At 36.1% G+C, this 19,984-nt stretch overlaps 1 protein-coding gene across 6 annotated transcripts in view; it reads right to left on the reverse strand.

Moving 5' to 3' along the window:
* Positions 1–568: 568 nt before the first annotated feature.
* Positions 569–19,984, reverse strand: part of ABCD2 (ATP binding cassette subfamily D member 2) — a 65,283-nt gene continuing 45,867 nt past the window's right edge. For 2 of the 6 annotated variants that reach the window (XM_065524027.2, XM_045365017.3), the window contains exons 9-10: positions 16,684–16,809; positions 569–2,980 (exon numbers count right to left, since the gene is read on the reverse strand). In XM_065524027.2, the coding sequence (XP_065380099.1) occupies positions 2,761–2,980; positions 16,684–16,809 (346 nt within the window). In that variant the 3' untranslated portion in view covers positions 569–2,760. Of the gene's footprint in view, positions 2,981–12,769; positions 16,067–16,683; positions 16,810–19,984 lie in introns of those variants that run through there. The other 4 variants (XM_074006597.1, XM_065524025.2, XM_065524026.2 and 1 more) reach the window with 3 other exon arrangements.

The following is a 19,984-nucleotide window of genomic DNA, read 5'->3' on the forward strand; positions in this document are numbered from 1 at the left end:
TAAAATATGGTATACCCACTGGACCATTTGGAAACAATTGAAGGGTACATAAATACAAGTTCAAATCAGAGATTTTTTCCCTTCCAAGTTAAAGATATTGGTCCTGAAAAATAAATTCAGAAAACAAAAAGGCACAAAAAGCTCATGGAAAACATGTTCACATTAGAACTTTAACATTTAAATTGCAGTGTATATAGTTTTTAATACAGAATTTTAGGCATCTTTGAATCCTGTACATTACAAATAATGAGTCTTTTTTGCTTTAGTTCATGGGTAAAATATATTTAATAATGACTAATTACAAATCTAATATTTGTTTTGGCATTCTTTTCAATGTTTTATTTTTATATTATATATATTTTTTATATTATGAAAATTAAGGCATGAAAATTATACACATCTTTCACATGAGGATTTTTCATTTTCTTCTTGTACCTGTAAAAATTAACTTAAAACTCTTGCCTCAGACTTTTCCCCTTGTAGCAGTATAAACTGGATAATCACTTACATAGAAAAGATTAATGAATAATTTTTATTTTATTTTATTTTATTATTTTTTATTTATTTATTTATTTATTTTTTGAGACGGAGTCTCACGCTGTTGCCCAGGCTGGAGTGCAGTGGCGCGATCTCGGCTCACTGCAAGCTCCACCTCCTGGGTTCACGCCATTCTCCTGCCTCAGCCTCCTGAGTAGCTAGGACTACAGGCGCCCGCCACCGTGCCCGGCTAATTTTTTGTATTTTTAGTAGAGACGGGGTTTCACTGTGGTCTCGATCTCCTGACCTTGTGATCCGCCCGCCTCGGCCTCCCAAAGTGCTGGGATTACAGGCTTGAGCCACCGCGCCCGGCCTAATGAATAATTTTTAGCAAGTTTAAGTTTTGGTTCCATGTTTCTTAAAAAAATCTTTAATTCCTGCCTCACTTTTCTAACAGGAAGTTGTAACTGATGAATAAGTAGGTGATGATACTAACAGAAAACGTTGGACAAATGTACTGATTATAATTTTACATTGCATTCCTTCATTTAAGTTGGTTACATTTATTGACAATTAAAAATGCACTGATTATCATGTCAGAATTGAAAATGTAGAAATGTTTTGATGTTCTATAACGATCATTATGAATGACTTTCAGGTACTCTATCACCTGAAAAGGTCTAAGAATCACAGACTTAACATCTATTATGGCTGTGCCTCAATAGGCAAATAAAAATCCTAGGCCACTAACAACTGATCATTCCAATATTCTTCTGGTATATCAACGTGGTATCATAGGCAGCAAGAGATAAAGTTTCAGTCTTGGCTTTTGTACTTCCAACTCCAGTGTACACAAATAGAATAAAATCTATTTCATACGGCTAGTCCATATAGACTATTTCTCATTGTGCTCAATAAATATTAAATTTACCAAAACCATAATTATTTGCCCTTCTCATTGCTAATGCCTTAGTGGTACATTAATATTGAGTAAGACTGCATAGTTGCTGAATGATTTACTAACTTTCTTCATTCATTTTAAATGACAGAATAATGATCTTTGCACTTTGTACTTAATTTTCATTTCTTGTAAACAATAATCAAATAACAATAACACTAACATTACTAAATTTATTTTATTTTCTACACCTCATCTAACTTTTATTGCTATTATAACCCAGTTTGATTTAAAGGATAATAACAAAAGAGCACTAAACCAGGGAGTCAGGAGAACTTCATTTGATTTCTCGATCTTTCCTTAAGTAAAGTGCATGATTAGGGCGAGTCTGAGTGTCAATTTTCTCAAAAGCAAAGTAGGAAAAATAGTATTTGTCTCAAAACATTGTCATAAACATTAAGGTGAAATGATGTAAATGGGGATTGTAAATTATAAGGTACTATTGCAATGTATGTTATTACTATGATTCTCAGAATCCTTAAGTTCTTTTATGCCACGGCAGTTCTTAATATGTGGACTCATCCTTGGGCAAAAAAATAAGCTGTGTATTTCTGTACAGAAGCTGCAATAGATAATTCTGCTAAGCAAATTATCAGGTTGAGACATTGTTTGGATACTCCTTTTCCGTATTGGCAACTCTCTTTTTAAAATGAAAGGGTTTATTTAAAAATATTTAAGATTCTTACTAAAATTAATTTGTTATATGCCCTCATTAAGATGCTTAAAGTCCAACATTTAAAAACATGGCATTTTATACATTTTAGCCATGCTTTTTTCTTTCAACTAATGCCATTAAAACAATTTTTATATTGAAATTATTTATAAAACTATCAGCTATTTTGTACAGGTTTAGTTGGCCACTAGCAATGATCAATTTGAATTCTAGCTGTTAAACCTAATATCAACCATAAATGGACTAAATGTCAATCAAAGTTCGAATTTTATGCACTTGGTATCAACCCAAATGCTGCTCTTAACTTGTTTCATTTCCAGAATGCCTCCCATGTTTGTTAAGAACTTCAGACACACCACATATTCATAGTAAATCTGGTACTCATCATGAATTCACCTAGAAAATCCTGTTTTACAAGTGCATTAGGCCTTCACTAGGAATTAGTGTAAGTCATAATGACTGATCTTACATAATGCATTTGTTTATTTTCTTCTGAAAAGTCAGATCATATACTTCCTTAATGCTAAAATCTTATAAAACATGTCTTGCTGCCTTTTCTTCTCTGTGCTTAGCTTAACATAATTCATGCAGTATAACAGAGTGTCTTTGAGCCTTTATCTAATAATTAACTTTTAAAATATGTCAAAACTAATTAAGAAGTCTCATCTTCATTTTTAATTGTTTTCAGCACTGAGTCTTCTCCCAAAATTTTACATAGTTCATTGAGTCTCTGCTGCATTTTGGGAATTCCAGCTAGCTGAGATTCTAGCTTTTGCTTTTCTTCACTCAATGTCAAACGGATAGCAGTATCCAATTGTTCAAAGCGCCAACCTCCTTCACCATCAAACTGTAATAAATGTGTGTGGTATTTCCTGCATAATTAAAATGAAATAATATTATTAGCCATAATTTTGAAAAATCATTTTATATGTATGTTTTTCATTCAAATTGATACCCAAAGGCAAATTTTAAGTAGGTGCTATTTTCCATTTGTGTTTTAAGGACATATCAAGAAGTTAAATACTGTGATTTTTTAAACCCCAAAAGCCACTAATCTGATGTTTAGGAAGATATTATTTTTTTTTTCATATTCTGAATGCATATTAACTGTAAAGGCAGACATGCTGTTGCATGTATTTAATTTATCTTCATAATTCAATATGGCTCCTGAATAAATAGTAAGGCATACTTAGAATGGGAGTAAGGAAAGGAAGCTGAGGAAAGAAAATCAACATTAAAAGGTCACAGAGAGAAAAGCTAAGGAAAATAAAGGAAATACAATAGCAATTCATTAATATACCATCCTTTGGGAATGAGTTCTTCTACATAAGTAAAAGTTTCTCTATAATAAACATAGTTTAAAAACATTTTTAAAAACAACTCTTTCATAGAGGAAATTTTTTTTTTTTTTTCTTTTTGTTGAGACAGAGTCTCGCTTTGTCGCCCAGACTGGAGTGCAGTGGCCGGATCTCAGCTCACTGCAAGCTCCGCCTCCCGGGTTCACGCCATTCTCCTGCCTCAGCCTCCCTAGTAGCTGGGACTACAGACGCCCGCCACCTCACCCGGCTAGGTTTTTGTATTTTTTTTAGTAGAGACGGGGTTTCACCGTGTTAGCCAGGATGGTCTCGATCTCCTGACCTTGTGATCCGCCCGTCTCGGCCTCCCAAAGTGCTGGGATTACAGGCTTGAGCCACCGCGCCCGGCCCATAGAGGAAATATTTTTAAGATACTTCCACATTTTTATATAATTTAATCTCTTTCTCATGGCTCAGTTTCATAATTAGGAACTTCACAGAGGTACAGAGATTATTTTACTGATGAGATAGGAGATGATCCACTTTGCCCTAAAGGAGGCTGAGGTCACCATTCCGTGGGCTTTGTCAGGGATATTTGGTGAGAGAAAAGTTGGCAGAGCTGGTCCTGCATAGCTGAGCCACATGCATTTTGTCACTGCTGAACTGGCCTATATTCTTATATGTCCTCAATTTTTCTGCCTTCCCCTATAGTTTTTCTCACTTCTTGTTTCCTTTCAAGATCTCATCTGTCATTATTAACTATGATTGGTGGGCTTTTTTCAAGCAGTTTCCTCCTGCTTTTTAAAAAATTGAGATATATTCACATACCACAAGTTCATCCTTTGAAGCATAAAATTCAGTGATTCTTAGCATAATCACAAGCTCATGCAACCATCACCAGTAATTTCAGAACATTCTCTTCAACCCCAAAAGAAACCCATTACCCATTAGCAGTCCTTCTCCATTTCCCTTTCCCTTAGCTCCTGACAACCACTAATCTATTCTCTGTCTCTATAGATTTCTCTATTATAGATATTTCATATACATGGAATTATAGAATATGTGGCCTTTTGTGATGGACTTCTTTTGCTTATAAAAATGATTTCAAGGGACAGAGGGTGAAGGAAGATGGTGGAATAGGACTCTCCAGTGATCATCTCCTTGCAGGAACACATCAAATTGAGCAACCATCTACATATAAAAATACCCCTACAGGGGTTAAGGAAACCAGGCAAGAGTTAACAGTATCTGGTTATAGAATAATAATAAGAAAATAGGCCGGGCACCATGGCTCATGCCTGTAATCCCAGCACTTTGGGAGGCTGAGGCGGGTGGATCATGAGTTCAGGAGATCAAGATCATCCTGGCTAACACGGTGAAACCCCGTCTCTACTAAAAATACAAAAAAAAATTAGCTGGGTGCAGTGGCAGCTGCCTGTAGTCCCAGCTACTCGGGAGGCTGAGGCAGGAGAATGGCGTGAACCCAGGAGATGGAGCGTGCAGTGGGCCAAGATCATGCCACTGCACTCCAGCCTGGGTGACAGAACGAGACTCTGTCTCAAAAAAAAAAAAAAAGGAATAATAAGAAGAAAATAGTCATTGAAGTGGGTAGGAAGTGCAGTTTTACATTCCCCAAGTCACCCATGTCCCAACCACAAAGTGCAGAGCTCAGAGAGAAATACCATCTACTTGGGGAAAAGAGAGGGATGTAAGCATAAGACTTTGCATTGGAACACACTACCAGGCCTGCCACAGTAAAACCCAGCACTAGACAGACTCCTACAGCCCCTCGCTTCTGCTGGTACCTGCAGACTGAGCCTCTGAACCTGCCTCAGTTGCCAGACAGAAACCTGTTGTCCCTGTCAGACAAACTCAATTTCTGGTCTGCATCACCACTAACCAACTAACTATAGAAGCCATGGGCTCCAAACAGCCCACAGTGGCAGGCAGGACTCAATGGCTGGGGGCTCAGATTTCAGCTCAGCACTGTGCCAGGCTTGGTGGCCAAGGGATTCCACCCTGGCACTGCACCATCCACCATGGCCCTGGGATTACAGTGCTCTTGGTGTTACAATAGTTGCAGCAATCACTATCTTAGAAACCACAGCAGGTGACCTGCCTAGAATTTCTGGATAGCCTTACTGTCAAAGAACTTTCCCAGACAAAGCTAGACTATGCAAACTGGAATAAATTTCTAGTTCTTTAATGTGTAGACATCAACTCATGACCACAAGGATCAAGAACAATCAGGGAAATGGGATTCACCAAATGGATAGAATAAAGTGCCAGTGACTGACTCTAAAAAGATGGAGACATATGACCTGCCTGGCAAAAAAATTAAAATAGTTGTTTTTTAAGTAAGTTCAGTGAATAATATGGTTTGTCTGCATCCTCACCCAGAATCTCATTTTGAATTGTAATCCCCACAAGCCCCATGTGTCAAGGAAGAGACAAGGTATAGGCAGTTGGATCATGGGGGTGGCTTTCCCCATGCTGTTCTCATAATAATGAGTGAGTTCTCATGAGATCTTGCGGCTTTATAAGTGTTTGGTAGTTCCTCCTGTGTTCATTCTCTTTCCTGCTGCCTTGTGAAGAAGGTGCCTTGCTTCCCTTTCACCTTCCACCATGATTGTAAGTTTCCTGAGGCCTCCCCAACCATGCTGAACTGTGAGTCAATTAAATCATTTTTCCTTTATAAATTATCCAGTCTAGGGCAGTTCTTTATAGCAATATGAAAACAGACTAATACAGTAAATTGGTACTGGTAGAGTGGGGTACTGCTATAAAGATACCCAGGCCTAGCATGGTGGCTCATGCCTGTAATCCCAGCACTTTGGGAGTCTGAGGCAGGTGAATCACGAGGTCAGGAGTTCAAGACCAGCCTGGTCAAGATGGTGAAACCCAACTCTACAAAAATACAAAAATTAGCTGGGCATGATGGTGGGTGCCTATAATCCCAGCTATTCGGAAGGCTGAGGCAGGGAATTGCTTGAATCCAGGAGGCAGATGTTGCAGTGAGCTGAGATTGCACCACTGCACTCCAATCTGGGTGACAGAGTGAGACTCTGTCACAAAAACAAACAAAAAAAAAGATACCCAAAAGTGTGGAAGTGACTTTGGAACTGGATAACAGGCAGAGACTGAAACAGTTTTGAGGGCTCAGAAGAAGATGGGAAGATGTGGGAAAGTTTGGAACTTCTTAGGGACTTATTGAATTGCATTGACCAAAATGCTGACAATAATATGGGCAATGAAGTCCAGGCTGAATTAGTCTCAGATGAAGATGAGAAACTTCTTGGGAACTAGAGCAAAGGTGACTCTTGCTATGTTTTAGCAGAGACTGGTGACATTTTGGCCCTGCCCTAGAGATCTGTGGAACTTTGGATTTGAGAGAGATGATTTAGGCGGAAGAAATTTCTAAGCAGCAAAGCATTTAGGATGTAACCTGGGTGCTCTTAAAAGTTTTCAGTTTTATGCTTCACAGAGAGATGATTTGGAATTGGAACTTATGTTTAAAAGGAAAGCAGAGCATAAAAGTTTAGAAAATTTATAGCCTGATGATGCAATGGAAAAGAAAAAACCATTTTCTTGGGAGAAATTCAAACCAGCTGCAGAAATTTGCATAAGTAATGAGGAATCAAATGTTAATCACCAAGACAAGGGGGAAAAGGTGTCCAAGGCATGTAAGTGGTCTTCATGGCAGTCCTGGAGGCATAGGAGGTAAAAATGGTTTCCTGGGCCAGGTCCAGGAACTTTCTGCTTTGTACAGTCTCAGGACTCGGTGCCCTGTGTCCCAGCTGTGGTTAAAATGGGAAAATGTACAGCTCAGGCCATTGCTTCAGAGGGGACAAGCCCCAATCCTTGGTGGTTTACATGTGGTGTTAGACCTGTGGTGCACAGAAGTCAAGAACCGAGGTTTGGGAAGCTCTGCCTAGATTTCAGAGGATGTATGGAAACACCTGGATATCCAGGCAGAAATTTGCTGCAGGGTCAGAGCCCTCATGGAGAACCATTGCTAGGGCAGTGCAGAAGGAAAATGTGATGTCAGAGCCCCAACACAGAGTCCCCACTGGGGCATTGCCTGGTAGAGCTGTGAGAAGAGGGCCACCATCCTCCAGACCCCAGAATAGTAGATCCATAAACAGCTTGCACCATGTCCTGGAAAAGCAGCAGACACTCAATGCCAGCCCATGAAAGCAGCCATACCCTGCAAAGCTACAGGGGTGAGCAGACCAAGGCTATAGGAGCCCACCTCTTGCATCAGCATCCCATGGATGTGAGACATGGAGTCAAAGATTATTTCAGAGCTTTAATATTTGACTGATCCACTGGATTTAGGATTTGCACAGGGCCTGTAGCCCCTTCACTTTGGCCAATTTCTCCTATTTGGAAAGGGTGTATTTGCCCATTGCATGTACCCTTGTTGTATCTAGGAAGTAACTAACTTTGGACTTGGACTCTTGGGTTAATTCTGGAATGAGTTAAGACTTTGAGGGGCTTTTGGAAGGGCATGATTGTGTTTTGAAAGTGAGGAATTGAGATTTGGGAGGGGCCAGGGCAAAATGATACAGTTTGGCTGTGTCCCTACCCAAACTCTCATCTTGAGTTGTATTCCCCATAATCTCCATGTGTCAAGGGAAAGACCAGGTGGAGGCAATTGGATCATGATGGGGTTCCCCCATGTTGTTCTCATGATAGTGATTGAATTCTCATGAGATTTGATGGTATTATAAGTGTTTGGTAGTTCCTCCTCAGTTCATTCTCCTTCCTGCCACCTTGTGAATAAGGTGCCTTGCTTCCCCCTCACCTTCTGCCATGATCATACGTTTTCTGAGGCCTCTCCAGCCATGTTGAACTGTGAGTCAATTAAGCCTCTTTTCTTTATAAATTACACAGTCTCAGGCAGTTCTTTATAGCAGTATGAAAATGGACTAATACAGCAAACTTCAATAAAATACAGAGAAACAATTCAGAAATTAGAGAAAAGTAATAGATATGAAATAATGGGAAAAAAGCCAGAAATACTGGAGCTGAAAAATACGATGAAAAAAATAAAAATGCAATACAGACATCAACAGCAGAATTTATCAAACAGAAGAAAAAAATATGTGAACTTGAAAACAGGTTACTTGCAAACTTACAGTATATGAAAAAAGAACGAAAAGGAATAAAGAAAGCTTATGGGACTTATGAAATAGCATCAGAAGAACAAATATCGCCTGGACATGGTGGCTCATGCCTGTAATCCTATTGCTTTGGGAGGCTGAGGGGGGTGGATAATAAGAGGTCAGGAGTTCAAGACTAGCCTGACCAACCTGGTGAAACCCCGTCTCTACTGAAAATACAAATTTAGCCCAGCCTGGTGGTGTGTGCCTGTACTCTCAGCTACTTGGGATGCTGAGGCAGGAGAATTGCTTGAACCCAGGAAGCAGAGGTTGCAGTGAGCTAAAATCATGCCATCGCACTCCAGCCTGGGTGACAAGAATGAGATGCCAGTTCCAAAAAAAAAAAAAAAAAATAGAGCAAATACATGAGTTGTTGGTATTCAAGAAGGAGTTAAGAAACATAAAGATTTATAAAGCTTATTTAAATAAATCATAGCAGAAACATTTCAAAATCTGGAGACAGATATAAATATCTAGGTACAGAGGTACAGGAAGGTCAAAAGTCTTCAATCATATTCAATCCAAATAAGACTACCTTATGATATATTACAATCAAACTGCCAAAAACCAAAGACAAAGAGAGAAAGCTGAAAGCAAGAAGAAAATAACATATAAGGGAGTTCTAATATGTCTGTTATCAACTTTTTCAGTAGAAACTTCACTGGCTACGAGAGAATGGGATTACATATTCAAAGTGCTGAAGGAAAAAAAACCTTTCAACCAAGAATTCTGTTCTTAGCAAAATTGTCCTTTGGAAATGAAAGAGATAGACTTGCCCACACAAACCAAAGCTGAGGGGATTTATCACCACCAGACATGTCTTACAATGAGTACTAAAGGGAGTTCTTCACATTGAAAGAATGATGCTAATGGGTAATAAGAAAACATTCGAAAGTATAAAACTCACTGGTAAAAGCAAGTACGCAGTCAAATTCAGAATACTCAAATAATGTAATGGGGGTATGTAAATCACTTATTTATTTAGTGTGAAGGTAAAAAGACAAAACTGCTAAAAATAATAAGCACTAAAATAATTTGTTAAAGTATATACAATATAAAAATATGTAAATTGTAATACTAAAAATTCAAAATGGGGAATAAAGGGTAAAGGTTGTGTTTTTTTGCAATTTGTATATACTTTAACAACTAAAATAATTTATTAATATATATACAATATAAAAAGATGTAAATTGTGATATTAAAAATTCAAAATGGGAGATAAAGGGTAAAATTTGTGCCTTTTTTGCAATTAAATTAAAGTTGTTATGAACTTAAAATAGCATGTTGTAAGATGTTTTTGTAAGCCTCATGTTAACCATGAAGCAAAAACATAGGTACAAAAATAACATGTTTAACTATAAGATGTTTTTTGTAAGCCTCATGGTAACCACAGAGCAAAAACCTGTAGTAGACACACTAAAAATAAAAAGCAAGGAATCAAAACATATTAGTAAAGAAAATCACTTACTCACAAAGAAAGACTGTGAGAGGAAAAAAGGAAGAAAATATATACAAAACAACTAGGAAGCAATTAACAAAATGACAGGAGTAATTCCTTACCTATTAATAATTACCTTGAATGTTAATGGATTAAGTTCTCCAATTAAAACACAGATTGTCTGGGCCAGGTGCAGTGGCTCACGTCTGTAATCTCAGCACTTTTGGAGGCCGAGGCGGGCAGATCACTTGAGGTCAGGAGTTTGAGACCAGCCTGGCCAACATGGTGAAACCCCATCTCTACGTAAAAAAAAAAAAAATACAAAAATTAGCTGGGTGTTGTGGTGGGCCCCTGTAATTCTACCTACTCAGGAGGCTGAGGCAGGAGAATCACTTGAACCTGGGAAGCAGAGGTTGCAGTGAGCTGAGATCACACCACTGCACTCCAGCCTGGGCTTCAAAGCAAGACTCTGTCTCAAAAAAAAAAAAGAGTATCTGGATTAAAAGCAAGACCCAACTGTGTGCTGCCTACAAGAGATTCACTTCATCTGCAAGGACAATACAGACTAAAAGTGAAGGAATGCAAAAGATATTCTATCCAAATGAAAGCTAAAAGGCATCAGGAGTAGCTATACTCATGTCAGGTAAAATAGACTTTAAGTGAAAGCTATAAAAGAGGCCAAGAATGTTATTATATAAAAGGGTCAATTCAGCAAGAAGATATGATAATTCTGAATATATTTGAACCTGACATCAGAGCACATACATATACAAGTCAAATACTCCTAGATCTGAAAGAAGTGAACTGCAATACAATAAGAGTAGGAGACCTCAACACCCTACTTTCAGTAATTAGATCACCCAGACAGAAAATCAAGAAACACCAGATTTAAACTATATTCTAAACCAAATTTCTAAACCAATATTCTAAAAATTTATAGAAAATTTCATCAGAAAGCTTCAGAATATATATTCTCAACTACACATGAAACATTCTCCAGGATAGATCATATGCAATGCCATAAAACAAGTCTTCAAAAATTTAAGAAGATTGAAATTATATCAAGTATCTTTTCTCTCCTCAATGATATAAACCTAGAAATCAATAAAAAAGAAGAACTTTGGAAACTTACAAATACATGGAAATTAAACAACATGATATTGATTAACCAATGGGTCAATAAAGAAATTAAAAGAAAAATTTTAAAAATTTTCTTCTGAGAAAAAAAAATGGAAACATAACATACCAAAATCTGTAGAATATAGCAAAAACAATTTAAAGAGGAAAATTTATAGCAATAAATACCTGCATCAAAATAGATTAAAAATGTTGAATAAACAACCTAATGTTGTAGGTCAAGGAACTGGAAAACAAGAACAAATCCAAACCAAAACTAGTAAAAGAAAGGAAATAATATACATCAGAGTGGAAACAAATAAAATAGAGCCTGGAAAAAAACATAAAATATCAGCAAAAATGAATAATTGATTTTTTCATAGATAACCAAATTTGACAAATGTTTATCTAGAATAAGAAAAAAGAAAGAAGATTCAAATAAATAAATTCAGAGATGAAAAAAGGGAAATTACAACTCATACTATAGAAACACAAAGAATGATGAGACTGTTGTAAATAATTATAAACCAACAAATTGATTAACCTAGAAGAAATGAATACATTTTGAACACATACAACCTACAAAGATTGAACTATGAAGAAACAGAAAATGTCAACAGACAAATAACAAGTAAGGAAATGGAATCACATCAAAGAAAGGCCCACAATCTGATGGCTTAACTACCAAATTCTACCAAATATTTAAAGAACTAATATTAGTCTCAAACTATTCCAAAAATTAAAAAGGAAGGAATACTTCAAAACTTATTCTATAAGGCCAGCATTACCCTGATACTGAAACCAAACAAAAAGACAACAACAAGAAAAAGAAGACTACAGGCCAATATCCTTGATGAACATAGATGCAAAAATCATCCAAAAAATACCAGCAAACTGAATTCAACAGCACTTTAAAAAGATCATTCACCATGATCACATGGAATTCATCCTGGAGATGCAAGTACAGTTGAACATATGCAAAGCAATAAATGTGGTACATAACATTAACAAAATGAATGACAAAAAAATGTTTATCTTAATTGACACAGAACAAGCATTTGATAAAATTGAACATCCATTTATGATAAAAACATTCAACAAATTAAGCATAGGAGGAACATATCTCAACATGATAAAGACCGTACATGACAAGCCCACAGCTAGCATCTATACTGAAAAGGGAAAAATTTAAAACTTTCCCTCTACAACCAGGCATGGTGGCTCATGCCTGTATATCCTAGTACTTTGGGAGGCCAAGGTGGGAAGATCACTTGACCTTAGGAGTTTTTTGGTTGCAGTGAGATATGATCACACCACTGTAGTCCAGCCTGGGCGACAGAGTGAGACCTTGACTCTAAGCAAACAAACAAACAAAAATAAAATGTTTTCTGTAAGATATGGAACAAAATAAGAATACGAACACTCACTTTTGCCACTTACATTCAGTGTACTACTGAAAGTCCTACCCAGAGCAATTAGGCAAGAAAAAGAAACAAAAGGCATCTGAATTTGAAAGGAAAAAGATAAATAAAAGAAAAAGTTAAATAAAGGAAAAATATAAATTTTCCCTGGCTGCAGATAACACGTTCCTATCCTTCATTTTGTTAATGTTACGTATCACATTTATATATAGAAAGCCCTAAAGACTCCATCAAAAAACATTAGATTTATAAATGAATTCAGTAAAGTTGAAAGACACAAAATCAGTATGTAAAAATTAGTAGCATTTGTCTACACTGACAGCAAATTATGTGAAAAAAAATCAAGAAAACAATCCCATTTACAATAGCTAGAAAAAGTTAAGCACTTAGGCATGAATACAAACAAGGAGGTGTAAGGTCTCTACAATGAAACTATAAAACATTAATGTAAGCAATCAAAGAGGACACACATACACAAATAAAATGATATTGCATGTTTATGAATTGGAAGAATTAATATTGCTAAAATGTCCATACTACCTGAAGTGATGTACATATTCAATTTAATCCCTATGAAAATGCCAATGATAGTCTTCGGAAAAATTGAAAAAAAATTCTAAAATTTGTGTGCAACTGCAAAACACCCAGAATAGTGAAAAAATTCTTGAGCAAAAAGTACAAAGCTGGAGCCATCACACTACCTGGTGTCAAAATATACTATAAAACTATAGCAACCCAAATAGCATGGTACTGACACAAAAACAGACACACAGACTTAAGGAATAGAATAGAGAACCCAGAAATAAATCCTTGTACTTATAGTCAACTGATTTTCAACAAAGCTGCCAAGAACACACTATTGGGAAAGGGCAGTACCCTCAATAAATTGTGGGAAACTGGATATCCACAAGGAGAAGAATGAAATTTGACCCTTATTGTTCACCATATACAAAAATCAACTCAAAATGGATTAAAGACTTCAATGCAAGACCTGAAATTATTAGAAGAATACATAGGGCAAAAATTTCATGACAAAGAAATGTAGATATAAATTTGAAATGACAATGGAATTTGGGCAATGAGTTTTGGATATGACCTCAAGAGCATAGGCAACAAAAGAAAAATTAGACAAATGGGATTACATCAAACTCAAAAGCTTCTGTGCAACAGAAAACAATCAACAGAATGAAGAGATACCTATCAAATTGGAGAAAATATTTGGAAACTATACATCTGATAAGGGACTAATAGCCAATATATATAAGGAATTCAAACAACTAAATAGCAAGAAAATGAATAACCTAATTACAAAATGGACAGAAGATCTGAATGAACATTTCTCAAAAGAAGATATCTTCAAAAGAAGATATACACGAATGACCAACAGGCATATCAAAAATGTTCAACAACACTAATCATTAGGTAAATTCAAATCACCTCACTCTTGTTAGAATGGCTATTAAGAAAATGACAGAAAGTGTTGGTGAGGATGTGGAAAAAACCTTATATTCCCACCTTTGGTGGGAATATAAATTAGTACAGCCATTATGGAAAACAGTAAGGAGGTTCCTTGAAATACTAAAAATAGAACTACAAAATGATCCAGCAATCCCCCACTGGAAATATATGCAAAGGAAATGATCTCAGTATGTCAAAGAGATAACTGCACTCCCATGTTTGTTGCAGCACTATTTGTACAGCCAACATATGGAATCAACCCTAGTGCCCATCAGTGGATGAAAAGATAAAGAATGTTATATATATACATGATGGAATACTACTCCACAATAAAAAAGAATAAAATCCTGCCACTTACGAAAATATGGAAGAACCTGGAGGACATTATAGTAAGTGAAATAAGCTAGGGACAGAAAGACAAGTACCACATGATCTCACTCATGCATGGGCATTCATATATTGGGCAAACCCCACCTTCGATGTATAATGATGGTTTGGCTCATCACTCTGGTCTTACAACATTATTTGATTTCTACATGGGAGGAACCAACTGTGTAGGTGTTTCATATCCTGAGATGCAAAGGCGTGTTCTACATTACAAGCTGAGATAATATTTCAGGGTTTATCTTAGAGGAATTGAAAAGAAATTTCTATTTTAACTGAAACTCATTTGAGATAATCTTTAAACTTCCTTCACAAGTAGGAAAAAGCTTAGGAAAGTGATGGTTATACAACTATAATTCTATCCAGGAATCAAAAATTTTAATAAGCTTCTATAAATTTTTACTTCTTCAGACACTAGTATTGATTTTAATCTTTACAATCAACAATTACTCATTTGTTGTTATGGGAAAAAATATGATACATCTTTCCCCACTTCTGAAATCTATTCAGGGAAAATACAAATTTCATTTTCCCTAAGAGAAAGAATAATCAGAAATGACAACCTAAAATGGCAAAACTAAATAAAAAATCAGAACTAACATGGTGTTTTGTTTTGTGGAGAAATGTACTTGGGTAGCTGCAATTAAATGTGCTTCTTGTCAAAAGGCATAGCCTTACAGATTTTGTTATTTACTTAAAAGACTATTTGTTCCCTCGATTGAGGAAACAATGGCTATATATGCTTTCAATGCCTCCTAAGGCTACTTGAGTAAGGAACTGAATGGCAGGATAGCATAACAAATCCATCAACACAGGTCAGAAAAACTTTTAATATCCCAACATGTGATTAATTTGGGAGAAAGTTTGGAAATTAAGGTTCATACCAAAAAGTGCTCAAGAGTTCTGGCCTAGCTCTGTGTTGTCCTTGATTCACAGGATTTACAGGCAAATGTCATTATTGTCTTAAAAATCTAGGTCCTGTTGGTCTTCCTCAGGATAAAAGTCGGAGGAAGCATATTCATTGGCATGGATCCTAACTCATGCTGGACTAGATCCAGAAAGTATATTTTTAAAAAATTCTGAAAAATCTGAATGTTTAAATTGAGTGGGAAAATAGATTATCTTTTCAATATAAATGAAACTCAGAGTCAAAGAATTTTGAACAATAAAAGCCTAATTAGATGAATACTGTTTGCTAACAACTTTAATGTAAACATTTTTTATAAGGTCAAAGGTCTAGAAGGGCTTCAAGGATTAATTCCAATAATGCTTGCTATTAGATTAGATTTGAAGCCATGTACATGATGACAACTTTGGCATGAAATCTGATCAGCCACCTGCCACAGAATGCTGCAGCCAGAAAGAGAGAGAGGAGGAATCCTGTGTAGTCCTTTAGAAAACAGGAGGCCAAAGCATATATAGAGGCAGTTATAGTTACTAAGAAGTCAAAAGAAAAAATTTTCATTGATTAAATAGAAATACAAAAGTAGAGAATGTAGTATTTATGGCTAATGCATGAGATATACTTTGAGTTCCTTATAATGAGAACAGTTTGCTGTAGTACAGAGTGTGTGATCATGGAAGTATCACTTTCCTAATTCTCAGTTTCTTCATCTGTAAAATAGGAAGATTAGATGTCCTAAACTCCATAGGGTTGTTGTGAAACTTAAATAAGATGTGCCTGGAACAGAATAAGTGCTCAACTATTATGATGATGATGAATCAATGGAAAAGTAGGGGAATTGTAAAATTAACATCTTTATTTGAAGGGAAAATTCTATATGGTTTTATGAGATATTATTTCTAAAAAGATTTAGCTCATTTTTCTTTAAACCAACTAAAGATAAGCCCTTCCCCGGCACCCCCCCCCCCCCCCCCCGCCACCCGTGTTTTCTCCACTTAATCCTTTGAGGGAATATCAAATTGTGTGTATATATATTTTTTCGCTGGATTTTACTTTGCTGGGTTTTAAAGAAAAGACTAAAAGAATGATGTACAAATATATAAACATATTTTTCCCAGTATGTCTTACTGGGTATGATAAATATTTTCCACTAAAATAAATCACTGGATTTTTTCCATGTCTTTTAAGAATTACTGGAAAGTGATGATAATTAAAATAACACGTTAATGGTATTAGGTAGGGAATATCTAAGCTACTAATGTGCAACTTAAGAGAAATATGGGTAGAAAGTAAGTGAAATACCCTACCCTCTACTGCAAAAAATTTAGCAAAGTTATTTTTTGAGAAATTTAAGGAAAAACCATCTACCACAAATTAGCACTGGAAATACTTACCAAAGAGAAGGCCTGTGTGTTATAGACAGTAAGGAAATTCCAGCCCCTTTTGCAGCCTGAAATATCTTTCCTTCGACATCAATGCTGACAGCACTGGTACATTCATCCAGCAAGGCATATTTTGGTCTTTTAAAAAGTGCACACAAAAATTAATTATTTTGCTATATGAATTATAAGTTTTTCTTTGGACAATATGAGTTGCATTGCTAACAATTTTAAAGCAACTAAAAAGAATATGACATTATTATTATTATTATTATTATTATTATTATTATTATTATTTTGAGACAGAGTCTCGCTCTGTCGCCCAGGCTGGAGTGCAGTGGCGCCATCTCGGCTCACTGCAAGCTCCGCCTCCCGGGTTCACGCCATTCTCCTGCCTCAGCCTCCTGAGTAGCTGGGACTACAGGCGCCCGCCACCGCGCCCGGCTAATTTTTTGTATTTTTAGTAGAGACGGGGTTTCACTGTGGTCTCGATCTCCTGACCTTGTGATCCGCCCGCCTCGGCCTCCCAAAGTGCTGGGATTACAGGCGTGAGCCACCGCGCCTGGCCAAGAATATGACATTATTAAAGGCAATAAATGATAAAGCAAAAAAGTAGTTATCCCCCTCTTTGGACTATAATATCACATTTTTAATAAATTTAAATAGATTTTCTGATGCTTTCTAATAATACATTAAGCTTTATTGTTTTGTAGATGAATGAATCATAAATACGAGGCACAGGAAAGATGAGGCAGGTCACTGAGTACATTTTCCTGCAGAAAGCAGGTTCATTCTTGGTGAGAAGGGTCTGACTAACTACATGAAAAATACATTGCAGTGGCTAATGATCAAACAGGCCACAGCCCTGTTAGCAAAGATGCAATGAGAAGATTATTTTATCAGCATTGTGACTACCTAAGCATTACTAATGGAATTTCATCACTATAAGACTGTGAGAGTGAATATGGCTCATCTTAAAAATTTATAGCAGACATTTAACCTCATAATATTGGAATCATACTCCAGAATCAAATTCTTAGGAGAAAAAGTAAGTTATTTTTCTAAGTATATTGGACAATTTTCTAATATTAATTTTTACTTTGATAATGCCTGTCTGTTATCAGAGGCATCCCATCACTTGCCATTGTTTCCCTCTGCTTATCCTTTCTCCCTCTCATCTCACCCCCTGCTCTTACTTTTCTTTGTCCTTTCCCTTTCTTCTTTCAAGTCCCTCTGGACTGTTGGTACGTAGCATGACTTAGCTTAGTTAATGGGAACAAAGTCAACTCTTACACTGTCATTTGCTATTCAATTTGGAGTTGAAAATTAGTATCAAGTATTTGCCAGGACAATTTCCTTTATAAAATATATTTTGATTTTTAAAAATAAAATGACAAAAAAGTTTAAGAAAATAAAAATCAGTAATTTCTTACCAGACTAAATAATTATTTGCCCTGTAAGTTACCGTTCTAAAATGGATTTGCTTATTAATAGAATCCAGTTACCTACTACATGTAGGTCAGGTAGTCAGGGCTAATAGACACAGGAGTCAAAGACTCTAAAACTGGTCTCTATGCAAAGAATAAAAGATCAGTGCATGTTCTTCATGACAACATCAATGGAATTAGTGTCACTGGTTGACCTTTGGTTACTGTTCTGATTTAAATATTAAGCATTACTTCTTTGTCTCAGAGTTATTTTCTGTTTTGTGGATGATATTTTTAAGTGAACAAGAGGAAGAAGTAAAGGAAGTATAAAAGTGAAAGGTTGAGTAAAATTTTCCTTTTGTATAAAGTTCTTTCCAGTGATTAACATGTTTATTGCATTTTGGCTTATTTTTCAGAGTGCCTTGATCGAAATAGAGAAAATATGCCATTTTAGAATTAGAAAAATGTATGCATCTCACACTCTGTTGTCATAGCAACCTCTAGTCTAGCAGATGTAAGATCACACGCTTTAGTTTCCTTGGCAGGATTGGGGTGTGTGTGTATGTGTGTGTGTGTGTGTGTGTGTGTGTGTTTATGTGTGTACTTGAATATATCAAGCAATAGCTAGAATCTGATACTGATATAAGTAAACAAAGCATTAGGTAACATTGTTTCTCAGATTTCCTTTCCTCTGTGTTTTGTATGTCATCAGTAGAATGGGCTTTGTGAAAGATTTAATCTACCCCCCTTAAGACAGGAGTTTTTCAAACATTCTTGAGATATTAAAACATTTAAAATCCTCTCTAAAAGAGAATACTATTGCGATGCTTAGTACTTCCTGCTGAAGTTCTTCATTTTTGCCAGCTCGAGTCTTTCACATCACAACTCAAACTTTAAATCCTTTGAGAATGAGGGAAGGCAGTTTCCTATTGTTAAACTTTCTCTTCACTAGATTGAATACCTAAAATTCCTTGTATCTTTTGTCAACAGATTGTGCTTTTCAACTATTTGCTCTTCTTCATTGATCTTTGTATGGCTCACTAAATTTTCTTTCCATTGATATACTTGTGACTTAATTCACTCATTTTATCACATTATATCCAAAATATTTTAGATACACAAACACCACGTATTTATTTCAGGTTACAGATATGTGAAATCTCTTTGGGTTAACCACATTTATTAATGTCACTTGTTATTTATTACAAAGTTTATTTTATTAACACACTGATACAGTGAGAAATTTACAGCTAAATTTTATATTCCTCCATATTATATTTCTAAGCTGATGATCATATTACTGGATACTTATGGCCTAGACCCAAACAGAGTCAGGGTGATAGTGGGTAACAGCTGGTCATAAATGCCAAGCTGTAAAGTTGTTGTTGTTGTTGTTGTTTTTGAGACGGAGTCTCACTCTGTTGCCAGGCTGGAGTGCAGTGACGCCATCTCGGCTCACTGCAAGCTCTGCCTCCTGGGTTCAAGTGATTCTCCTGCCTCAGCCTACCGAGTAGCTGGGACTATAGGCGCCCGCCACCACGCCCGGCTAATTTTTTTTTATTTTTGTAGAGAAGGAGTTGCTGCCCGCCTTGCCCTCCCAAAGTGCTGGGATTATAGGAGTGATCCACTGCACCCGGCCCCAAGCTGTAAACTTTACTCTTGAATTTCACCACATCCTCTGAGAAACGAGTATCCAAAAATACACGTCACTAAAAATCCCAAATTAGCAAAATTTAGTTTATATTTTTAGTTAGCCACATTCTTAAATGTACATTGTTATAAATAATATATTGTGAACACAACTAATAATTTTTCTCACTAAAAATCCCAGCTAAACACAAAAATAATATTTAGAGTGTGATTTAATTTACCTGAAGTTATACAACAAG

Source organism: Macaca fascicularis, chromosome 11 (assembly GCF_037993035.2).
Source record: "Macaca fascicularis isolate 582-1 chromosome 11, T2T-MFA8v1.1".
NCBI lineage: Eukaryota > Metazoa > Chordata > Mammalia > Primates > Cercopithecidae > Macaca > Macaca fascicularis.